The sequence below is a fragment of the Malaclemys terrapin genome, chromosome 25 (genome assembly GCF_027887155.1).
Source record: "Malaclemys terrapin pileata isolate rMalTer1 chromosome 25, rMalTer1.hap1, whole genome shotgun sequence".
NCBI classification, from domain to species: domain Eukaryota; kingdom Metazoa; phylum Chordata; order Testudines; family Emydidae; genus Malaclemys; species Malaclemys terrapin.
In genome coordinates, this window is record NC_071529.1 from 12,850,502 (window position 1) to 12,871,542 (window position 21,041).

Sequence of the window (21,041 nt, forward strand, 5' to 3'; positions counted from 1 at the left end):
AAATCCAGAGTAACCCCCGCTAGCCTTAAATGCAGATTTATGCCAATGTAAAATGGGATCCCAGCCAGCCTGACCATTCCTTTAAGAGGCAGCATTGTCAACAAGGTAGGGGGTAGAAATGGCTTCCCTCTCTCTTTGGGTGGGGGTGGGGCAAGCTTCATGCATCTCCATCGCCAAAATCGCTGGGCTTTGGTCTTTCACACACCACAGCACCCAGGGGACACTGTGTTCCGAGCAAGGCCGTGGAGGCGGGCGGAAGAATCCAGAGGTGACCCTGCTCCAAAGAGCTCATTTTACCCCCCAGGATGTTCGACTGCGTAAGCAGGAGGAGGGAGAAGGGACCAAATGAGTCCTTATCGCCCCCGCTCTGCTGCCCTCATCCTTTCCAATGTGTTCCCAATAAAACTGGGAAAAAATATAAACAGCCAACATGGGGATGGGAGCTGGCAGCGGCTACGCTGAGTTCTCAGCCATCCTCATGACCTCATCTCTGAATCATTCTTATGTCCCAATCCGTCACCTTGCTTTGGTTACAGCAGGAATTAAAGAGGAGAACTTTTGGATGCACAAATAAGCAGGGGGTGAAAAAAAGGATGCGGGGGGCAGGGATGTTAAACGAGATCATAAAGCGAGGTCCTTTAAGGAGACAAGCTGCAGCTAGTAAATTTCTGCCTTATTTTGCACTGGGCTCACTGCTTTGGAAGGGGGATTATCAAGATCAGAGGCATTTTCCCCCCTGTTGCTTCTCTCTGTCTGATCAAAGAGAAGAAAGGATTGTTCTTTATGCTTAAAGCTCAGGATGGGGGAAGAGGGATTTGGTCAGGACTTGTGGGTTCTATTCCCAGCTCTGCCACTAACTCACTATGTGGCCTTGGGCAAGACACTTCCCCTTTGTGCCTCAGTTTCTCCCTTGTTTACAATGGGAGATAACTCAGCCCCAGACTATGCTGCAAAGCTAATTAACATTTGTCATTTAAGGGGCTTGGATGGAAGATGCTAATTTGAAAAGAAGGGGAAAACTACAATTTTTCCATGGCTTCCCAGGAGTTTTTGTTGCCACTACACGGACCAGAGCCACCTGGAACTTTGCAGGGCTAGAACTCAGATCCTTCTGCTCCAAAAGCCCAAGTCTGAGCTAAAGGAGAATCTCTGCTAGCAGTACAGGGCATATGACACACAGCTGGACAGTTTCTACTCTGTCCAACAGAGGGAAGTAGGGACACACACTGAGCTGGTACTGTGGGCAGAACTTCATTTTGAGGGTGGAGTTTGGAAGAGTGCCTCTACATTTTCACTTCTAATTTGAACCTTTGGCACAGCTGGAGCCAAAACACCATGAGACTGCGCCCCCTGTCCCGAACTCCCTCCCTGGGGCAGCTTTCTGCAGGCCAACCAGGCCCTCTCTGCTGGGGACAATGCCAAGCCTGGCATGTTTGTCCCTCCTGCCAGCTCTGTCTGTGAAAAGGCAGCTTGCAGACCCCTTTCCCATGGACTCAGGGCCTTGTCACTTCAGCTGGTTGGCCAAGATTGAAGTGAAAAACAACCCCGCAGATGGGAGTTCTTAACTCCTAGGCTGCTGGCATTTTATCAGCTGCTTAGTGAATGCTGGGCTGGGACGAGCTTTAGAATGGAGTGGGGAAAGCGGGAGGGACCTGACAGAGAGCGAGAGAGATCATTCACACACAGAGGCAGAAAATTACAAACACACGAGATTTTCAGTGCAGTTGTGTGTGCAAAAAAAGCACATTAAGGCAGCTGCATGTTCAAATAATCAATTTGCATTCTTGATTGTGATAATTGCAATTGAGATTATTGCAGATGCTTTTTGTATTATTATTATTATTATTATTATTATTTTGCATATGCAGTTCTGCACTTAGCCCTTGAAAGAGCAGACCCCTGGTGTGTGAGAGTAGACAGGGAGAGTGTGTGCGTGCGCTCTCTCCTCTTTCTCCTGCAAGTAGAAAGCCACCCCCCTGGCCATTTAGTTCTGAGCATTGCTGAAGTGTTCAGCTGCAACCAGGAACCTTGGGTTCTTTCCAGAAAGACAGAAACAGGATGGATGGGAGTGGGAGAGACACAGTACGGGCACGGGGGAAGACAGACACACCAAAGCAATAGACATGCAGCAGGAGAGATGGAGAGAGGAAAAAAAACAAAAACAAACCCAGAAGGTGGGAGAGTTCAGAGGAGGAGGAGAAAAATACTTAGGAAGAGACATAGAATAAGGGTGGAAAGGGGGCCTCAGTTTCCCTGAAGGGAGCTGTAATTAGTGATCTGAGCCATGCCAAGGAGACATCCACCAGCCTGCCTGCACCCCATCTTGCAGCTGGGCACTGCATGCACCCCCACACCCTGGCAAACACCAGCCCTCCTTCAAGCCCAGCCACTACCGAGTTTGGAAGGCTGCGTATTCCAGCTGGCAGTGTCCATGCGAGGTGCTGAAAGGTTGCCAGGCCCAGCCCACACTACTCTGCTCAGCTCCTGACCAGGGGCCGTGGGCAAGACTGCATGCCACAAAGAGACGCTGATGAGCTCCCCAGCCCTTGCTAATTTGTCTATGCACTCCCCAGCCCCAATTGCCTACAGACACCACCCTGCAGCCCCAACCCCTCCACGCTGAAATTCTCACCTGGGCCTTTATCTCCTCTGTTATTATGGGCATTACAGATGTGCCTATGGGCCCCAGCTGAAATTGGGTCCCTGTTGTACTGCACGTACACAGTGAGACTGTCCTGGCTTCAAAGAACTTATGGCCTGAATAGACAAAAGGTGGAACAAAGGAAGCCTGATTATCCTCATTCTACAGGTGGGGAAACTGAGACCCAGAGCAATTAAGTGACTCTCAGTGGGAGCTTGCAGCAGAGACGGGAACAGACCCCAGGAGTCCTGGGTCTCAGTCTAGAACTGGGAACTGAACCTAGATCTACTATGTCTAGGCCAGTGCTTTAACCACAAGACTCTCCACGCTCTGAAAGCCTCCCAGGAAACTGCTGCCATGTTACCCAGGAGGTACCAACAACTGCAATCACATCTCCCTTCATATTCAGGCACCCTCCCGCCCCATGGTTCCCTGTTCATTTTCAAATGCAGCTCAAAAGTTACCCTCTCCTTTTTAAACCCTTCCATGCTGACCCTAACGATCATGCCACAAACCGTTCTACTTCCTTCCCTACTCAAGTCCTGCCCCTCCACACCGTCCATCACCCTCTTCTGATACAAGAGCCTTCTCCCCCGCAGCTCTTGCCTATCACAATATGTTTGCTTGCAGTACTTTATCCAGCCACTAGGTGTCTGTGTGTTGTATAGAGATTTTAACAGTGTGTGGTCCCTGGTAAACCAGAGACAAGGTTGGAACTCAAGCTGTGTATGTTTCAGTTAGTAACTGCTTTCTTTAGTAATTGTCTCCTGTTTGGGAATATTTGTCATTCAATATATTAAGACCCTACTGACTGGAACAGCTCCTCTGCCCCCTCTCTTATCAATTCTCCCTGTCATTTCAAATGTTATCTCAAATATTGCTCCTCCTCCAGCTACCCCTTCCTCTTTATCGGTTGCTGTCTCCCTCTCTCTCTGCTGGAATTTAATTCAGTAATTGCATTACAGAATCAAATCCCATTTGTAAGTTTATTTCCTTTTATTGCTTTCTGTTCCTCCAGAGTGCCTACTCCTCGCTCCGGGCGCTTTGACAATCACCCTAACACACAGAACCGGGGGGAAAAAATAATTCCAACAAATACATAATCAGCTGCCTGTAAAGTGTCACAATAACATGCACCCATAATGACAGCAGCAATAATGAGAGTCCATCTGATTGCCTAGGAGCTCCCCTGGGGGAACTATGCAACCCGGCCTGAAGAGCAATGTCTCAGAGTCCTGGCAGACTAAGGTCAGGAGCAGAAAGTTCTGAAGCTGCTCTTCGCCCCCACCCTCCAACACTTCCATCAGCTCCCAAAGGAACATCACCTCCAACTACGGACATAGCCTATTGCACTGATTGCAACCCACTCCCTGCCCCGTGTTCCCTCTGTCCCTTGCAGGGAGAAGCCCATCTCCACATGACCTCCAACAGGAACAGAGGCTCCATGATGTAAGGTTCATATCCATCTCTGCTGCCCAAATGTCTGATCTCTTGTCAGCTCCCACCCCGAGGAGCCAGCTATAGATGGACGTCCGAGTCCTGAGATTCTGCCCCTGGTCCTCTCAGTGGAGACGGGGAGTCATAGCAACCAAGGCACTGGGGGCTGGGGATGGAGAAAAGTCCTGCCACGGACGCATCCCAAAGCCAGGGATGAGCCCAAGTGGCAGAAGGCGCATCCAGATTCCAAACCACCTGGATATTCAGTCTGGGGTCAAAAGCCAGGGGGTGATTTGGAGAATCTGGATCTGGATTTTGAAGGCTGGGGTTGTTCAGCCCCCAGGTTTAGATTCAGGGCCCAATGCTGGTCTGAGTCCCAGCTCTGTCACAGACTCCCAGCATGACCCTGGGCAGATCACTTAGCCTCTCTATGCCTCAGCTCCCCATCTATCCAATGGGGTGGACAGGGCCAATGCACTAGAGATCGGCAGGCTCGGCACTACAGCGACGGGGGGCTGATAAGTAGGTAAGGCCCCTCTGGAACTGCTCTGCCAGGCTCCTCCTCTCCAGCTGGTTATCTCAGCGCTAGAGAACAGCCCACACCTGAACCCCAGATTCAGATTGCCCAGCCTTTAAGGGGGTCAAAACCTGAGCCCGGATTTTCCAATCCAGCCCCCTCTCGGCTCAGCGGGTGCAGCTGTTTGGATAGTCCCCCTCTGACCTTTTGGGCTTTTTTGCCTTCAGAAGCCAGCTATGGGCACAGCTGCACCCCATGTGTCCCTCCCCCCTTGCTGGCCCCATCAGCCACGAGGAACCCAGCCCCCTGGCAGCACTTGCCTTGTAAAGCCCCCCCGGGGCTGTTGAAAAAAACAAACAAACAAGCCAGTGGAAAATGTGAAGACAAATAAAAGCCTAAGGCAAACTCCCTGCGCCCCTTAACCAGGCTTGTGAGAGCTCATATATATGGGCCTCCGCCTGGCACGTGCAGATCTGCCTTAGGGCGGAGTGTGATGCGTGGGCATGCTTGGCAGGACCCCCACCCCATGGGGGAGGCTGCAGGAGGCCAGGGAGCAGGGGTGGAGCATGTGGGGGGAGGTGAGAAGCACATTCTGATGGGGCGAGAGAGGAAAGTCAAGGTTCAGTGTCTGCATGTTAGTGCAAATGCAAGCCCATGGCATGTGTGTCTCATGTCACCTGCATCACACGTGTAGCACGTGTCTTCCATGGAGTATGGTACACAGCACCTGCATGGGTCTCTCAAAGAGCCAAGGTCCTACAGGGCCTCTATAGGGCAGCCCCATTGAGCCTGACCCCGAGCACCCAGCGCTCCCACTGATTTTACATCTCAGGATCAGGCCCCTAGAGAGGGACAGATAAGAGCTCCCAGGGGCTGAGCACAGAAGGCAGAAGAGAGCCTTTCCGCACCAGGATGGGGATCGGGGCCTTTAATGCACAGACCCAGTACTGCTGGGGAGAGGGACGTTCCACAACAGGGATCAGGCCCTTGAAACACACAGGAGCTTGTGGATTTTTGTTGCTCTTTAAACACAAAGCAAAACACCCCCACACCCCCCACATTATCCTGGCCTGAAAAGGCTGCGTCAGCGCGGACTCCACCAGCAGGGAAGGAGGCTGCTGCTGTTAGCCCGTGGTGTTGGCTGGCAAAACAAAATAGCCACCAACGGCTATTTGCTGAGATAATCATCTTCAGAGATGCTGATTACTCGACGGGGGAGGGGGCCAAGATGGAGGCTAATAGGGGATGGATGTGAGGAAAAGGGGGAGAGAGACAAGGATGGATGTGGATGCATCACAGAGAAGATTCTGATCACAACCTCCCAGCTGCTCCCGGTCTGGAAAGTTTGACAGCAGCCATTCCTCCCTCCATGACTGGGGTCGGACCTGAGAGAGGGCTCAGCGGTCAAATGCAGGTCTCCTTATTTCCCCAGCTCCTGCTCCATCTCCCCATCCCCTTTCACAGAGATCCCTTAACCCATCGGGAAGTAGAAGGGCTATGTGTCCATCCCACATCGGCATCAGGCAACAAGCCATCCTCTGCGACAGAGAGAGCACTGCTGGAAGGAAGTTCACCACACTGGAGTCCAACCTCAATGGAGGCAACATAGTCCAGTGCGGACAGGGTGCTGGGCTAGGAGTGAGGAGCCCTCTGTGCTAATCCCAGCCGTGCCACTGATCTAGGGGAAATCTCTGTACCTCGCTTTCCCCTCTCCTCCATTACACTGTACACTCTCTGGGGCAGAAGCAATATATATGCAGCATCTAGCACAACGATGCTCTGATCTGTGTCAGGGCCTCAGACGCAATACGGTCGGGTATTACATAGGTGCTGTTAAAATAAGGTTGTTTCCCCCCCTCTTTAGAAGAGGGTTTTGGGGATCCCCCAGAATGGGACCCACAAAAGACAAGGCACTGTCATGCGGCAGCTCAGGCTGCTGCAGTCCCTGCTAGTGCAGCACCAGGAGGGAGCCGAGCCCGGAGCTGCAGCTCTATTTTTCACTGCTTTACATATTACATGCCGTGGCAGCTGAAATCTTCCAGCATGTCAGTTAAAGCCTTAAAATGAAGTGACCCGAGAGCAGAGCCCCGGCTGAAGTGTAAACATCATGACGCCATTAACATGTGCAACACATTTTCCCTATTGATTTGAATGAATTTAAATTCTGTCTCATTTCTTGGGATGCAGCGTCCACTCTAGTTCCAGCTCCACCAACACCGTGCCATTGATCCGGGTGCCGTGCCGGGCTCAGAAACCTCGCACACAATCAAGCCACAGAGCCCCTCCCTTCAGCGATACCCCCCATCTCCCTAACGCCACCCCCGCCTGGAGCTGAGCCACCCCAGGCTTTGATCGGGGCCTCTCTCCCCAGCCCAACAGCGTCAGCCATCGGCAGGGAGACCTCGGGGGTCTTGCAGCAGTGCTGCAACTACTGGGGGTTCAAGGGTGAATGCTCCTCCCTCTGAGCCCATATCAAACTGATGCCCATCACTGTTTCCTGCAGGGCAGTTAGCGATTCAGTAGGGGGGCGCTCTTCCCTTGGAGACAGTGGTGCTAACAGGTGCTGTGACTAGAGCAGGGGTAGGCAACATATGGCATGCGTCCAAAGGTGGCACGCAAGCTGATTTTCAGTGGCACTCACCCTGCCCGGGTCCTGGCCACCGGTCCAGGGGGCTCTGCATTTTAATTTAATTTGAAATGAAGCTTCTTAAACATTTTTAAAACCTTATTTACTTTACATACAACAACAGTTTAGTTATATATTACAGACTTATAGAAAGAGACCTTCTAAAAACGTTAAAACATATTCCTGGCACGCGAAACCTTAAATTAGAGTGAATAAACGAAGACTCGGCACACCACTTCTGAAAGGCTGCTGACCCCTGGGCTAGAGAGAACCCAACCATCTGTGGTCATTAACGAGCCCACAACTCTTTTTGCAAGGGCAGGGATATTATCCCAGGAATCCTGCTGGCCTAAATTAGCCTGAAGGGATGCTTCTTTGCCTCCTGCTCTAAATTGTACTGCAGTGGTGCTGCATGGCTGGTAAGCAGCTGCCATGTCCCACCACTGAGGTGGCTGCATTTCAGTGCTGGGTGAGTGATCTCTGTATAAAAATAGCTGCCATGCCACTCCCCTCCACCCTAGAGGCAGTTGCTTCTCAGGGATCTCTGTATAACCAGCTGCCACGTCTCACTCCAGAGGTGGCTGCACCTCAGCACTGAATGAGCGATCCTTGCATGAACAGCTGCCCCATCGCACCCCAGAGACGGTTGCATCTCTTGAAACGAATGAGCAATCCCTCTTTAAACAGCTGCCTCGTCTCACCCCTCAGGCGGCTGCATCTTGGCGCCGGATGAAGTGACTCAAGCATATCTAACCTCAATTATTCAAACGTCCTGACTATATATTTGGACCTGGGGATCTTGGGTAACTGGGGGAATTTTCCTCATTGCTGAGGGACCTGTGACCCCGTCTCAGATAACAGGGAGCTGTGGATAATTGAAGGTCAGATAATTAAGCTCACCCTAGATGCGAGAACCTTGCATTAATTTTTTATTATTTTTTTATTAAATTAGGGATCCCTGAGGATGCAACCTGTTGTAGCTACACCCTTCATTATCAGCAGTGCTCCCTGCTCCAGAATACTGGGGGGGAGGGGGGAATGCTGTATCCAGCTGTGCGCTCAGCCTTTGCCACCCTCCCCTTCTCTCTACTCCAGCTGTGCTCCTGCCTCTCTCCCCCGCTTGCTCCGAGACCATCGCTCCCGGATCCAGCCTGCCTGCAAGCTCCCCATCCGTCCCCCTCCTCCTGCCAGGGCCTTTTCCAATTTGGCTGCCGCCCGCAGCACTTGTCCAGATTAAGAAAACGCTGCCAGCCAGCCGTTAATTTGTTAAATAAAACTGTCCATCAAGGGGCTGGGGCTGCATCGGGGCAGAACCATTCCCACAAATGCGGACACAGGAGCAATTCCTTCTCCATCTCCCCCGGGGCCTCTCCTAAGGGGCAGCACACCAGCCAGCCCACCCCGCACCATCCGTCACTGCCCACCCCAGCCACACATGGGGCAAGCGCTTCAGACCCCAGCTGGGTCTAGCTGCATGGGGAGACCTTGTGTAGTCACCTCTCCCAACACCCCACTTTTTTGTCCATTTTCTAATGAGATTGCAAGCTCTTTGGGGCGGGGACCTGTTCTCCGCCAGAGCCCTGCCGCCCCTGGCCCTCCAGCCATGAAAATGTTCCTGCATGGGGGAGCAGGCTTAGAGGGGGAACCAGGGGTCCAGCTACCCTGAGCCCTCCTCACAAATGCCAGGCCTGGGAAAACCCTTGGTGCATGCCCATCTGCAGCACTCACAAAAACAGGGCACAAGCGCCCGTGTGCTCAGCACTGCCCCCTGCTGGCAATGGTGGCTGGCAGGGAGATTCCATTAGCACTGCAGCATCCGTCCTACCCCCAAGCCATGCAGGGGAGGTTGATGCTATCTGGGGGGGCAGGGGTGAGAGGTACTGAGGTTGCAGTGGGAGGAGGGAGGGAGAAGAATGAGACCCCGATCCCCCACACACACACTACCCCTCCTCTGGCTGTGATCGAAAACGGGCTGGAGGGAGAGGAGTGGATCATTCCGAGTGGCCGGGCAGATTGAGAATGAAATGCTGACTCCCTAATTCCCCTCCACCCCTAGCAGCTGCAGAGCTGCATTGTAACCTAATCCGTTTCTTTCTATTAAAGCCGAAACCTCCATGGAAAGGGAGGGGGGGAACGGTCAGAGCAATGAGATGCCCCCTCCCCACACTGTGCCCACAGGGGAAAGAGAGTTAACCCTTTCTAGACAGGGCTGCTCTGAGCTGGGGGGTGAGGGCTGGACTGGAAAGCAGGGGGGCTACAGCAGTTCGGGGTGCAGGGCATCGCCAGAGCCGTGTGCGGGGAGCCCGGGGCAGAGCTAGCGAAAGCCTCCCACGTCTTTCAGCCGAACCCCAGGAGGGCCGCTGCGGAGGAGACCCTGATGCCCTGGGTAAATCCGGAGGGGCCCCTCTGGGGAGCCCAGCCTCTCCGATGATGCCCATTAAAGCTCAACGGAATGAACTGTTCAGACTAAACCAGGGCCCAACCTGCAGCAAGCACAGCTGCTGCCCCCCTGCTACCTTTACCTTGGGGCGTAGCTACCCACCCGCCTACCCGCTTCCTTCCCAGGACCGAAATAACCCACTGAGGCCAAACCGCAAGGGGAAACCACGGAGCCTTGGCCAGGCTGACGCAGCCAGTCGGGAAAGAGAACGGGACGGTCACAGAACACGTGTGTACCACGAACGTGCCCATCAGCTCAGTGCACAGGCCTGTCTGGGTGTCCCCTGTGACATTTATGTGGTTTCCGTCACAACAGGAACACGGCTGGCTCATGGCAGCTACGCCTCTTTCACCCAAACCTTTGTAGCAGGGCGGCCATTCTCTGAGCACCCCCCCTGCCCTGTCCACACACACCCCCCCGGCAGGCCTGTTAAGAACTGCACACATGGTTGGGCTGGTTGAGTCACTAAAACAGTTTTGAACAAGCCCCAGGGACCCAAAATAAAGTCCATCACCACACAGCAGTCCATACTCAGCTCTGGGGTCTCCTCTCACAGCCAGAGCTCTTCTGTGCCAGTCTGTTCTCACAGCCCCTCAGCCCAGCTCTTCCTACCTGGAGCTTAGCCCTCTGGCACCGGCCTCTAGGCTCCCAAATTTCTAGGCCCCAACTCCATCTGGGTTTCCAAAGAGGAGCCCCCAGGTTCTTTGGGCTCAGGGTCTTCCCTGCAGGAGCCCTTCGTACATCCCACAGGCTCTCTTCACTTTCCGGCATGCACTCTTCCCCCACATTGCAGGCTCCTGCTGCTTGTTATAGGGCAATCTCCCTGCTCTCCCGCACACGTGGCTCATTCTGCACTCGGCCCTGGCCCTTAAGGGACAAACAGCCCTGTTACAATCTTCACGGGGCTGGATCACACGTGTGGGTGTCGCCTGGCTCTGGTAACCTTTGCAGAGTCCCATGGCTCTCACGGCAGCCTTGAGCGACTGGATCACACGCGTGACCTTCGGACGGAGCCACACATATTGCGTGCAGCATTTACGCGGCTCTCGGCATGACCTGCAAACCAACAAGTCGCGTGCAGCTCTCACGGAGATCCCACAGTTCTCACCGCCCTCTTCAAACCGATGGCTCACTTTTGCTTCACCTGCCACTTATGTGGCATTTCAGAACACACATGAGCTGTGCTAAGGTCACACAAACCCACAACCAACCCCCTTGCCCCCACGACACCGGGCAGCAACACCCCACGCCGACTCACCACAATCTGCGTCTCGTTGTCCGGCAGGGTGTCAATGGCCAAGCTGCCTCCTACCAAGTCCTGGCTGATGTGGGTCCCGTCGGTCTCCAGCAAACTCTCCTGAGTCTTCCGCCTCCAGCCCAGCAGCTTTGTCCCCGCTCCCCGCTTCAAAAAGCGGCCATGGAGGCGTCCTGTGGAGCACACATGGGAAGGGGAATCAGCAGGTCGGAGGCGGAAGGAGCCAGCGAGGTAGAGAGGCTAGGTCCGGGATCAAATGCCACCTTTTACTCCAGGGCTGTAGATTCGGATCCACCCTGGTGGCCCAAAGGGACTGTCGTGTGACCAGGAGAGATGAGTTTGGTGTCTCAGGCCAGATCTTAGGGGACATCACCAAAGAACACCTGGGCCTGAGCTAACCCCCAGCATGGGGGCCAGGGACTGAATGGACTGTGGGAGATAAATGTAAGGGCTTGGACGCCGGTGATGAGACCAGTAGAGATGGGGCCCATTGGCAGGGCTTTGGGGAAAGGGGGTGGCGAACAGGGAGGCTTGCTCTGCCCTGTGAAGAAAGCAGTTTCAGCCTCCGAGGCTGTCACACCAGCCCTTTTCACCAGCTCCCCCGACTACCCTCCCCCTCACCCCCCCAGGACCCAGAGTGTAGGAGAACCTCCGGGAATGCTCCAGCCCCTAAGGGGAAGGCACTGGCTATTCACAGCAGCATTACGCTACAGCCTACAAGCCACAGCCGAGATCAGGAGCCCGTTGCGCCAGGCGCTGCCCAGACACAGAATGAGAGACAGTCCCTGCCCCAGAGAGCTCGCAGTCTAAACAGACTACGGGTGGGGAAGGGAAACTGAGGCAAAAAGCAGAGAAAGGACATGGCCCAGGTCACCGGCAGAGCTGGGAGGAGAACCCAGGAGTCCTGACTCCAACTTCCATGCCCTAGTCACTGGGCTACAGTGATGTAACCCACAATGGACTAAGAGCCACTTGAAACTGCCAGGCACCTGACCTCACCCCAGGGACCTCCCTTCAGCTGGCCCCGCCCTCAAAAGTTTCTGTGCTACCCACTCCAGCCTGGACACCCAGCCTGGGCACCTCCTGGCATGCCAGCGCTCCACTGCCAGCTGGCGTTCAGTCACGTGGTGAAGGAGAAGGAGACATAATGGGGTCGTCTGGGGAAGACCCACCTCTTTGAAACCATGATAAGGTCTGTGAGATCACAGAGGGAACAGGGGGGCTGAGTGGGGGGAAGGGACCCCTAAAGGATTAGTAAACCTGCCGTAGAGTGATAGACTCCGGGAGCTCAATCTATTCAGTTTAACAAAGAGGTTACGCAGTGAGATCACAGCCTACAAGTACCTCAGCTATGCAATGGGGGGAGACACAAATATTTGACAGGGGGCTCTTCAGTCTAGCAGAGGAAGGTCTAACCTGAGAGGATGGCTGGCAGTTGAAGCTGGAAAGAAGGGGTAGCATTTTAACCATGAGAGTAATTAACCACTGGAACAACTTGCCAAGGTTTCTCCATCATGGGGAATTTTTAAATCAAGGCAGGATGTTTTTCTAACCGGTCTGCTCTGGGAATTATCGGGGGACGTTCTAGGGCCTGTGCTATACAGAAGGTCAGAGGAGATGATTATAAATGTTCCTTTCCAGCCTTGGAATGGCTCTTTATGGACGGGCGGAGAGCAGCGAGAAGCCAAGCCCTGGGTCAGCACAGACAGGGAGCCCTGGGGGCAGCTGCGGTCAGAGGGGTTATGGAGGAGCACTCTTAATGGCATAGTCCTCTGGTTACCTCTGGCTCCCACAAGCCTCCTCTGCCATTATGGAGGCAGGTCAGGGATAGGGACCTGCTGGTCCAGCCCCACACCCAGAGCAAGCAAACCCGGGGTCAGTGCCAATACCAGCGCCAGCTCCACGCGGCCTTTCCGGGGAGCTGCCAATATGCAAATGAGCCAACCGTGTTGTTTGCATAAAACGTCCCACGTGGAGCGAAACAAAAAGTGGCTCCATTGGGGGGGGCAGCTCTGCCCTGGGAGGGGCTTCCCACCTGTAGCTGCTGATCCAACTGCAACTGAAACCTAGCTGCACAGGGGATGTGATGGGGGTGGCAGCAGAGCCCCCCGGCTGGGCCTGGAAAGATCCCAACTTGGCCACCTCTGCACGGGTGATCAGGAGGCTCATGTGCCCACGGGCCACGCCCTAGGTCGGCTTGCTGAGCACAGGTGCCCAGGGTTGCCATATGTACGGCACAGGGGAAATTCTGCCCAGGGGTCCCCTGGAAAGGTGCAGTGAGGAGGGAGCCTCCCCGGCGGTGCATGGCTCCCTGCACTGCCCCTCCCCACACTGTGCAGTTGTTTATGCTGGAAAGGCTGCCCGGGCCTCTGGCTGAGTAAGCCCTTCCCCTGTCAGCCAGGGCGTATGGACAGCATGTACCGAGCCCTGGAACCACATGCCAGCTGGGCTTGGGGGTGGTGCAGGAGTGCAAAAGGCGCTTTGGGACACTGATTCTCTGCAAAGGGCCCCAGGGGGTAGCGCTCAGAGCCAGGGCATGCCGCAGCCAGACCCCCAATCCCTGCACGCTCACACCCAACGTGTGCCACAATCAGACCCACAACAGCCCCCAGCACGCTCACATCCGTTTGCCACAACCAGACCCACAACAGCCACCTGCACGCGCATGCACTTCTACACCCAGTGCAGAAACTCACAATCACGTTAATGATACAGCCAACCCAGCCCTTCGGCAAGTCCACTACCAAAAACAATGCAAAGACAGCTGACGCGCGTGCAAACCTACACGGGACTCTGGGGCACAAGCACACAAAGCACACACAAACATTGACGCAGGCAAAACAACCCGACACATGTATCTCTAACTCTGTTTAAAAAAAAACTGACATGCAAAATACATACACCCAACAGCAACACACAAGACAAGACATACACACGCACACACTCCCTACCAAAAGCCCACAAAACCCACCTCCTCAAAACACTGAATTCCACACAAACCCACAGACATTCACATTTACTCCTGCCCACTCAGACTTTACAGCACAGTGTATGTTGGTGTGACGTGTCTTGCACAAAAGCACCCTGGGGCAGGCTGCGCGAGCAGGGTGTGTTGGCAGTTTCCCACTGGTTTCACTGGGCCCAGGGTCCTTCCTGAGTGACACCCCTCTGGACAGTCCATGCCAACCAGCCATGGCCTCTCTCGGAGCCTCCGGGCCTGGGAAGGCGTTCCAGGCCTAGCTGCCCTGCTCCTGTCCCCCTGCCTCCATGGGGCAGGGATGCTGTAGGGCAGTGAGAGAGTGAGGTCAGCCAGCTAACGGACTTGCGAACGAGCTCCCTGACTCCAGGCCCTGTGGCCGGGCAGGGACACTGCCCTGGCCACTTGGACGATGGCCCAAGCCGCAGCCTGTTATTCCGGGACATGCCCCGCCCAGGGACTGGCGCAGCCTGGCTTCACCGCAAAGCCTGCACTTAGCCGGCCACGCAGGCTCTGGGAAGAGACGGATTGAGGGCCTGGGAGCCCAGAGCTGGGTCCCATGTGCCAGGGGCCCCAAGAGGTTAATAAGGCCTCATGGGGGGCTGTCCCAGTGGTGCACAACACCCCGTTCAGTCTAAGCCATGGTGGGCTGGATCTGCCCTGCCCCACTGCTGAAAGGGGACCCCTCCCCCCAAACTGGATGGGAGGGCTCACAGCGTGATCCCAACTCCTCCCGTCCCTCTCCAATGCAGGGAGTTCTTACAGCCACCAGGAGGTGCTCCATCCACAGCCCTAGCGACACAAGCCTCCCCCCACCTGCCTGGGCTGCCAGTTCTCCTCTTCCTGCTACTGTCCCTGCACCCTCTGCTTCTCCAATTCCAGGCCTGTCCTGATGGCACTGGCTGGATTTAGGATTCACTCAGGCAGGCTCCGTCAGCGCAGACGGCAGCAACTGCTGGACGCCCAAGTCCCTCTTCCCATGCCCCAAGATGGGCTCCCCACGCAACCAGCTCTGTCAGTGCCCTTCACTCCTGACCCGCAGCCCCTCCTTCACTATCCCAGCTTGGACTCCCCACACACACACTGCTCTGCTGATGCCCCTCAGCGTAATTTGCTGCGTGGTACCGAAAAGCGGCAGGCGCTGAGGGTTGTGATCAGACACCGCGGGATTAGGGCCCGGCTGTGGAAGTGTCTTGCACGAGGGCTTCTGCCCCAGCTCTCGCACCCTGGAAGCCTTGAGCCCAGACAGCGGCCTCGAGCTCTGGAGAGGGTGTCGCTCCAATTCACAAACAGCTGCAGGCATTTTGTAGCTCCCAGCTGCTCAAACCCCCCTGCCCAGGGCTGCTCGCAAAAAGCAGCTACCTCCTCGCACGGGGGCCTTGGCTCCTTGGGTAGCTGGGGGCAACTCCACCCAGCTGACTTGTGTGTGTGTGGAGGGGACCTCAGCAGTGGCCCCAGAGCCTGAGCAGTGAAATTCAGATCCGGTTGCTGAAGTTCGGATCCAGATCCGACAGATCCGAACTTCACCCAGATACCGACAGAGATTGGGTCAAGGGGTTTTAGCTCAGATGTGTTGCCCAGAGGTCACACAAAGAGATCGGGCCAGAGGCTTCTGATCAGCTAGTCTGACCTCTGACGTGACATAGGCCAGACAGCCTCTCCCTCCTGCACTGAGATTTAACCACAAGCTCATCCTTCTGCTAACAGCTCCAGCCACGGATTCTGACTCTGTCACCAAGCCCCCTATGAGACAGCTGACTAGCAGAACCCCTCAAGCCCCCCTTGTCCCTGACCTGTCTTCTCTCCAAACATATAATAATACATAGCTCTTGTGTAGTGCTTTTCAACCACAGAGCTCAACGCACTGCACATATTACAGATGGGGAAACTGAGGCACAGAGCAGGGACGTGACTGACCTGAGGCCACACTGCTGGTGTTATGCTAGAAGCAGCTGTGCTCTCAAATGGCATGTGGAGGGCAGGGCTCGAATCCCACCCCTGAAGTCGAGGTGGCCTCTATGGAGACCCGGCTTTGAATCCTGCTTCCCCTCTTTGCACTGCCCACCCAGGCCCAAGGTTCAAATCCCCAACTCCCTTCCCACAGACGGAGGCCTGACATGTTTGCATAAAGCAGAGCCTTCCCCGTGCTTTGGTTTCAATTAGGACCAGCTCTAACAAGCCTTGATTAACCATCACATATGAGCAAGCAGCCCACGGAGGCTCCAATTTCCTCCACAAACCCCTTCCAACTGCGGCACACTCTGCTCCTTCCGCGCCTAGATCTGTAAATGTCAGCAGCAGCCTGAGATGCAGCTAGTACAACATGACTCCATATTGTGAGAGACACTCAGTCTCCTCCCAGCTCTAGGATGGGCCCTAGAGACAGGAGCCAAGAGTAGCCTGAAAATACCCCAGCATCTTAAGCAACAGGCCCCAGGTAGCCACCAGAACCCACTGCTCCCAGCTCAGCCAGGGATCTCCCATCCCACGCCCCTTTTTGCAGACAGGCTACGTGCTGGGAAGAAATTTGCCTCCACGCGGCACCTCTTATCCCAAGCCTCAGGAGGGGATCGCTTCACTTGCCGCTGAAATGTGGCCAGCTCTTGAGTGGGACGCGCTAGCTGCTAAACAGGGCATGGTGGGAAGCGAAGGAAGGACCCCACCATAGAGGGATGGGAATGTCTAGGCTCACACATTGGGAATCTGGCCAGGATACCAGGCTCTCACTGCTCCCGGGAAATGCCTCTGGGCATTGAGCTTGGGCCCCCGATCCCTTAACCCAGATGCTGCACACAATCCTATGCCACGTAGCAGCGGGCATCCCCTGCCTCCATCAGGGCCCCTCTGGGACCTGGCTGCGATGCACAGTCTGACCTGCGTGGTGAAGGGAAGTACCCGACTCCCGCACCAAACCTCCTCCCCTTCACCCGCCCCGGATCATGCTCCCCACGCTGCACCGTGCTTACTTTTCAGCGTCCAGCTCTGGATTCCTTCAAACAGCTTCCCCATTCATCAAACTGACACCTCCGCCACAGACCCGCAGGGGCTTGCCCAGATCCACCCCCCCGCACCGATGCCCCCGACGCACGGGGAAGCAGGGGGCCTCAGGATATTTGATTGACAACTGTGTGCGCAGCCCGCCCTCTGCTATTCCAGTCTAGACACAGCCCTGCTGCTGCCCCTCAGCACTGACCTGCTGGGATGGGCGGGGGGCAGTGGTGTCCTGTGACCCTTCCAGTTAGTCAGCAGTGTGGGGATCCGATCCGCCCCCCACCCCGTGCGTGTGCAATTCACCTCTGAGCCTGCCGTCTGGAGCCATGCCACCTGCCAGGCCGTCACCCCAGTGGGCCGACCCACGGCCGGATTCCCCCCAAATTTACTACTTACATCATAGCCCCGCCACCTCTGGGCTTCCTGCAATGGCTTGAGCCCTGGCACCAATTTCATTACAAATTAAGCATGGCTTACATTAGCTTCATGCCAAGATCCCCCCCGGGGGAGGAGTGGGCTCCGTCTGCTTTTTGTCTGTGCCCTGCCCCAAGGGAGGTGGTGGGCATGCAACAGCCCTTGGGAACACAGAACTGTTTATGGAGGGTCCCTAACTATCAGCCTGTCAGGACACGTCTTATTGACAGTCTCTAACTGGCCTGAAGGTCTGTGGGGATGAGGTAGGTCTATCCACCGCGACGCTGCCTGAGTGCTGGGTCAGGTGTCTAAGAGTCCCAGCCTCCTGGCTGATGAGAGATGCTGGCAGTTCACCAGGTCCCCCATGCAGCAGGGCCCTGGGTCTTAGCGGCTACCAGTGCGGGAGGAGGAGATGCTCCGGGTTGGATCCCAAGCTTCACTCACACACTGCTGGCTCCCCCATCCCTACGAGCCGGTGAGCGACCCCACGTCTCCCACGTTCACTGGGCCGGCCAGCCCTACGGAGATAAGGCCAGTCCCTGAGCTGCTGTAAACGGATACAATCCTGGCAACTTACATGAGTGAGGACCTGGCCCCTAGATTCAGTCCCATAGCTGAGTTACACTGAATAGATCCAGTGTCTCTGCCCATCACCGTGGGATTCAGCCACTTTTTTGGTCATGGGTGGGATCTTGCCTGTCTATTCACCCCGCTTCTCCTCTCCGTGTTCCCCCACTTTGACCCACAATTTTGCCCTCTCTGAGTGCAGAGGGCCCTTCCTGCTGAGATCAGCCATGATCTCCCTGCTGCCCTCCTTCCAGCACGTTACTCCTTACCTTGCGCTCTGGAACCCGTGCTCTATGTTTCACAGGATCCACGCTACACCGTCTGATACCCCACTCCCATTCCCACAATTCCTGTCAGCCCTTGGAGCCTATGCGCCGTTCTCCAACATGGAGCATGATCTAGAACCCAACAGATCACAGTGTCTGCGCTAGAACCCACTGCCACCTGTTTCCTATGCTTGGACTCTAGCCCAGATCATCTGCCAAGCCCTTTGGCTCTCTCTCACTGTGGAAACACCATGCAAAACCAGGGCTCTACTGTCCAAGTTGCTGGTCACGCCATCCCCCCCTGCATCCCTCCCCAATTCCAGTTCTCTCCCAGCCTGAGAATGGAGCCCTCTGTATAAACAGGAAAAGCCGGCACTCAAGACCACAGCACAGATTCTGTCAGTGCTGCCTCTTTCATAACCAGCCTCTGCTAATAACTTCACGCCAGGAAGTGGTGGGAGACTGGGCCAAGCCACAGAGCTGTCTGAGCCAAACATCCAAGGCTGGCTTGATGCAGTGTATTCCTCCATGCTGCCCGGCACTCTGAGACCTCGCTTAAAGGGCCAGACAGACAAGGATCAGGGCTGTCTCCCTTTGAGAGGAGACAGATGAGAGGGGACAGGCTGAGAACCTACAACCTTGTGCCAGGCAGAGAGGGGAATAGATCATAGCAATGTAGGGCTGGAAGGGACCTCAAGAAGTCACCTGGTCCATCCCCTACTTGAGTGTATCCACCCCAACATGTGTTTGTCAAACGTGTCCTTAAAAACCTCCCATGACGGAGATTCTCCAGCTTCCCTAGGTCACCCGTTCCCGTGCTTCACTATCGAGTTAGAAAGTTGTCCTGATATCTAATCTGAATCTCCCTGGTTGCAAACTAAGCAGATTCCTTTCTGTCCTGCCCTCCATGGCCATGGAGAAGAAATGAGCACCGTCTTCTTTGTAACAATATTTTACTTACTAGAAGACTTATCAGCAGGGCTTTGGAGCGGAGCCTGGAGCTGGAGCCCGGAGCAGCTCTGGAGCAGTGGAGCTGCAGGTTTTTGGCTGGAGCTGGAGCGGAGCCGGAGCACAGTTCCAAAGCCCTGCTTATCAGGTCGCTGCTCAGCCTTCTCTCCCAGACTAAATAAACACATCCTATTCCAGATAACAGCAGGGCAAGTTTCCCGCATCAACCCAGCCCTGGAGGGAACGCCCGCCTTGATCCCTCCCCAATCCCTCCAGGTCCCTCCAGTGAGGGAGCCGACTGTTCTATGGGGACCTGCCTGCTAAGAACTGGCCTGAGACCTGCCAAACTCATCTCCTGCCACCGCCAGCAAGTGCAATTCTTTTAGCTTGTTGGGCTGGCTTCAAACCTGCAACCTAGAGGGGAAATGTTCTCCCTCTCCATTTGCAACTTCCCGCCCCCAAGCCGTCCATCCAGCATCCCCCAAAATCCCCCCAGTCCCTCTAGGGGCAGCCCAAGGCAATCCAAGGCCCAGCCAACAGAGTACCCCTTCCTCCCACCAGGCTTTCTGAGACCTCTTCACTCCACAGCTGGAGGAATGAAAGGAACGGGGAAGAGTCTGGTGTTCTAAACATGGAAATGCAGCCACCTCTGGGGTGGAATCCAAGCAGTGCACAGCAGAACAGCAGGCAAGCGCTGAGCGAAGCTTGTGGCAGCAGGCAGTCTGGTCGTTTCACACCTGAGACCATGCCCACTCAGCCACCCCCTTCAGCCCTAGTACAGCTCAGTGGGGTGTGTGGAGGAGTGTGTCCTGCGGCTGCTTTCCAGGTCAAGAGGTGGGAGTGGAATCTGCTTAAGGGGAGACTCCAGCCCCCTAGACTTACACATCACATGGGGTTCCCCAAGGCAAACTGCAATCACTCCTGGGTCCCTCTCTCCAACCTCCCATGCACCCTACATCAGACAGCCGGCAGGAGCCCTGCAGTAGGAGCTATAGGGTAGCAGGGAAAGGTCCATCCACTCCAGAGCACACACTGGGGTGGCTGGAGAGCTAGTGGGTGACCAGGTGGCCTGACCACATCCAAAGAGGCTGAGCCAGGTTGGGGGGACTGGCTGCAGCCATCGGATCCACGTGGCTTTGGCTTCTCTCTAGTTTCCAGCAGCCTCCTCTCCCGCCCTGAGCTGGGGGCCTCTGCGGACACCCAACCCCCGGAGCTGCAACTGGCGCACCTCCACAGCGGCCAATGCACCCTGCAGACCCCCGGCTGGCTCGGGGAAGCGCTGCTTCTGCTGGGAAGCTTGTCCAAAGGGAGCCGTGCAGATACCAAATGGGAAAATGCACAAACGTGCCCACGACTGTCCATGCACCCTCCCTGCCACGCGCGGGGCACCTGTACCCCCCCGTCCCGCCACGCGCGTCGGGACGCTGGTGCACACTCCCATTTGCGCACAGTGACACTGGTGTGCACACCCGACCTGCCAAGTCCCACTCGGGAACATTCGCCTCCACCCACGCTCAGGGCACCCGTGGCGGCGCTCTCCCTTCCCTGCACCCCTCGTCGCTCGCGCTCAGCCACACACGCCTCCCCTCGTGTGCCCGCTCACGCGCATTTGCACCAGCACTCGTGCCCCCCCGCCCGTCCACTTCCACGCACGCCGGTGCACTCTGCCCCTTCCACGCCGTACCTGCCTCCAGCCTACCGCGAGCCTCCCCCGCGGCCTCGCGCAGCAGGGCGAGCAGCAGGAGGACCCCCCATCGCATCTTGGGGGGCGGGCGCGGGCTCCGGGGCGCCTCTTCCCCCCCAGCCCTGGCTCCTCTCCGGGCACCGGCCGCCCAGGCTCGGCAGCGCTGGGATCGGGCGAGCAGCGCCCTGTCCTGCGGCTCAGCAGCGCAGCGCCCCCGCGGACCAAACCAGGGCGGTGAGGGGGGACGGGACGTAGGCTGGGCTCGCCCGGCGGGGGGA

The 21,041-nt window shown here is 55.9% G+C and overlaps 1 protein-coding gene across 2 annotated transcripts in view; it reads right to left on the reverse strand.

Annotated features, from left to right (window-relative positions):
* PLXDC1 (plexin domain containing 1) overlaps window positions 1-21,041 on the reverse strand; it is a 59,456-nt gene extending 38,415 nt beyond the window's left edge. For both annotated transcript variants that reach the window (XM_054014607.1, XM_054014606.1), the window contains exons 1-2: window positions 20,764-21,041; window positions 10,920-11,089 (exon numbers count right to left, since the gene is read on the reverse strand). In XM_054014607.1, the coding sequence (XP_053870582.1) occupies window positions 10,920-11,089; window positions 20,764-20,839 (246 nt within the window). In that variant the 5' untranslated portion in view covers window positions 20,840-21,041. The remainder of the gene's footprint in view (window positions 1-10,919; window positions 11,090-20,763) is intronic.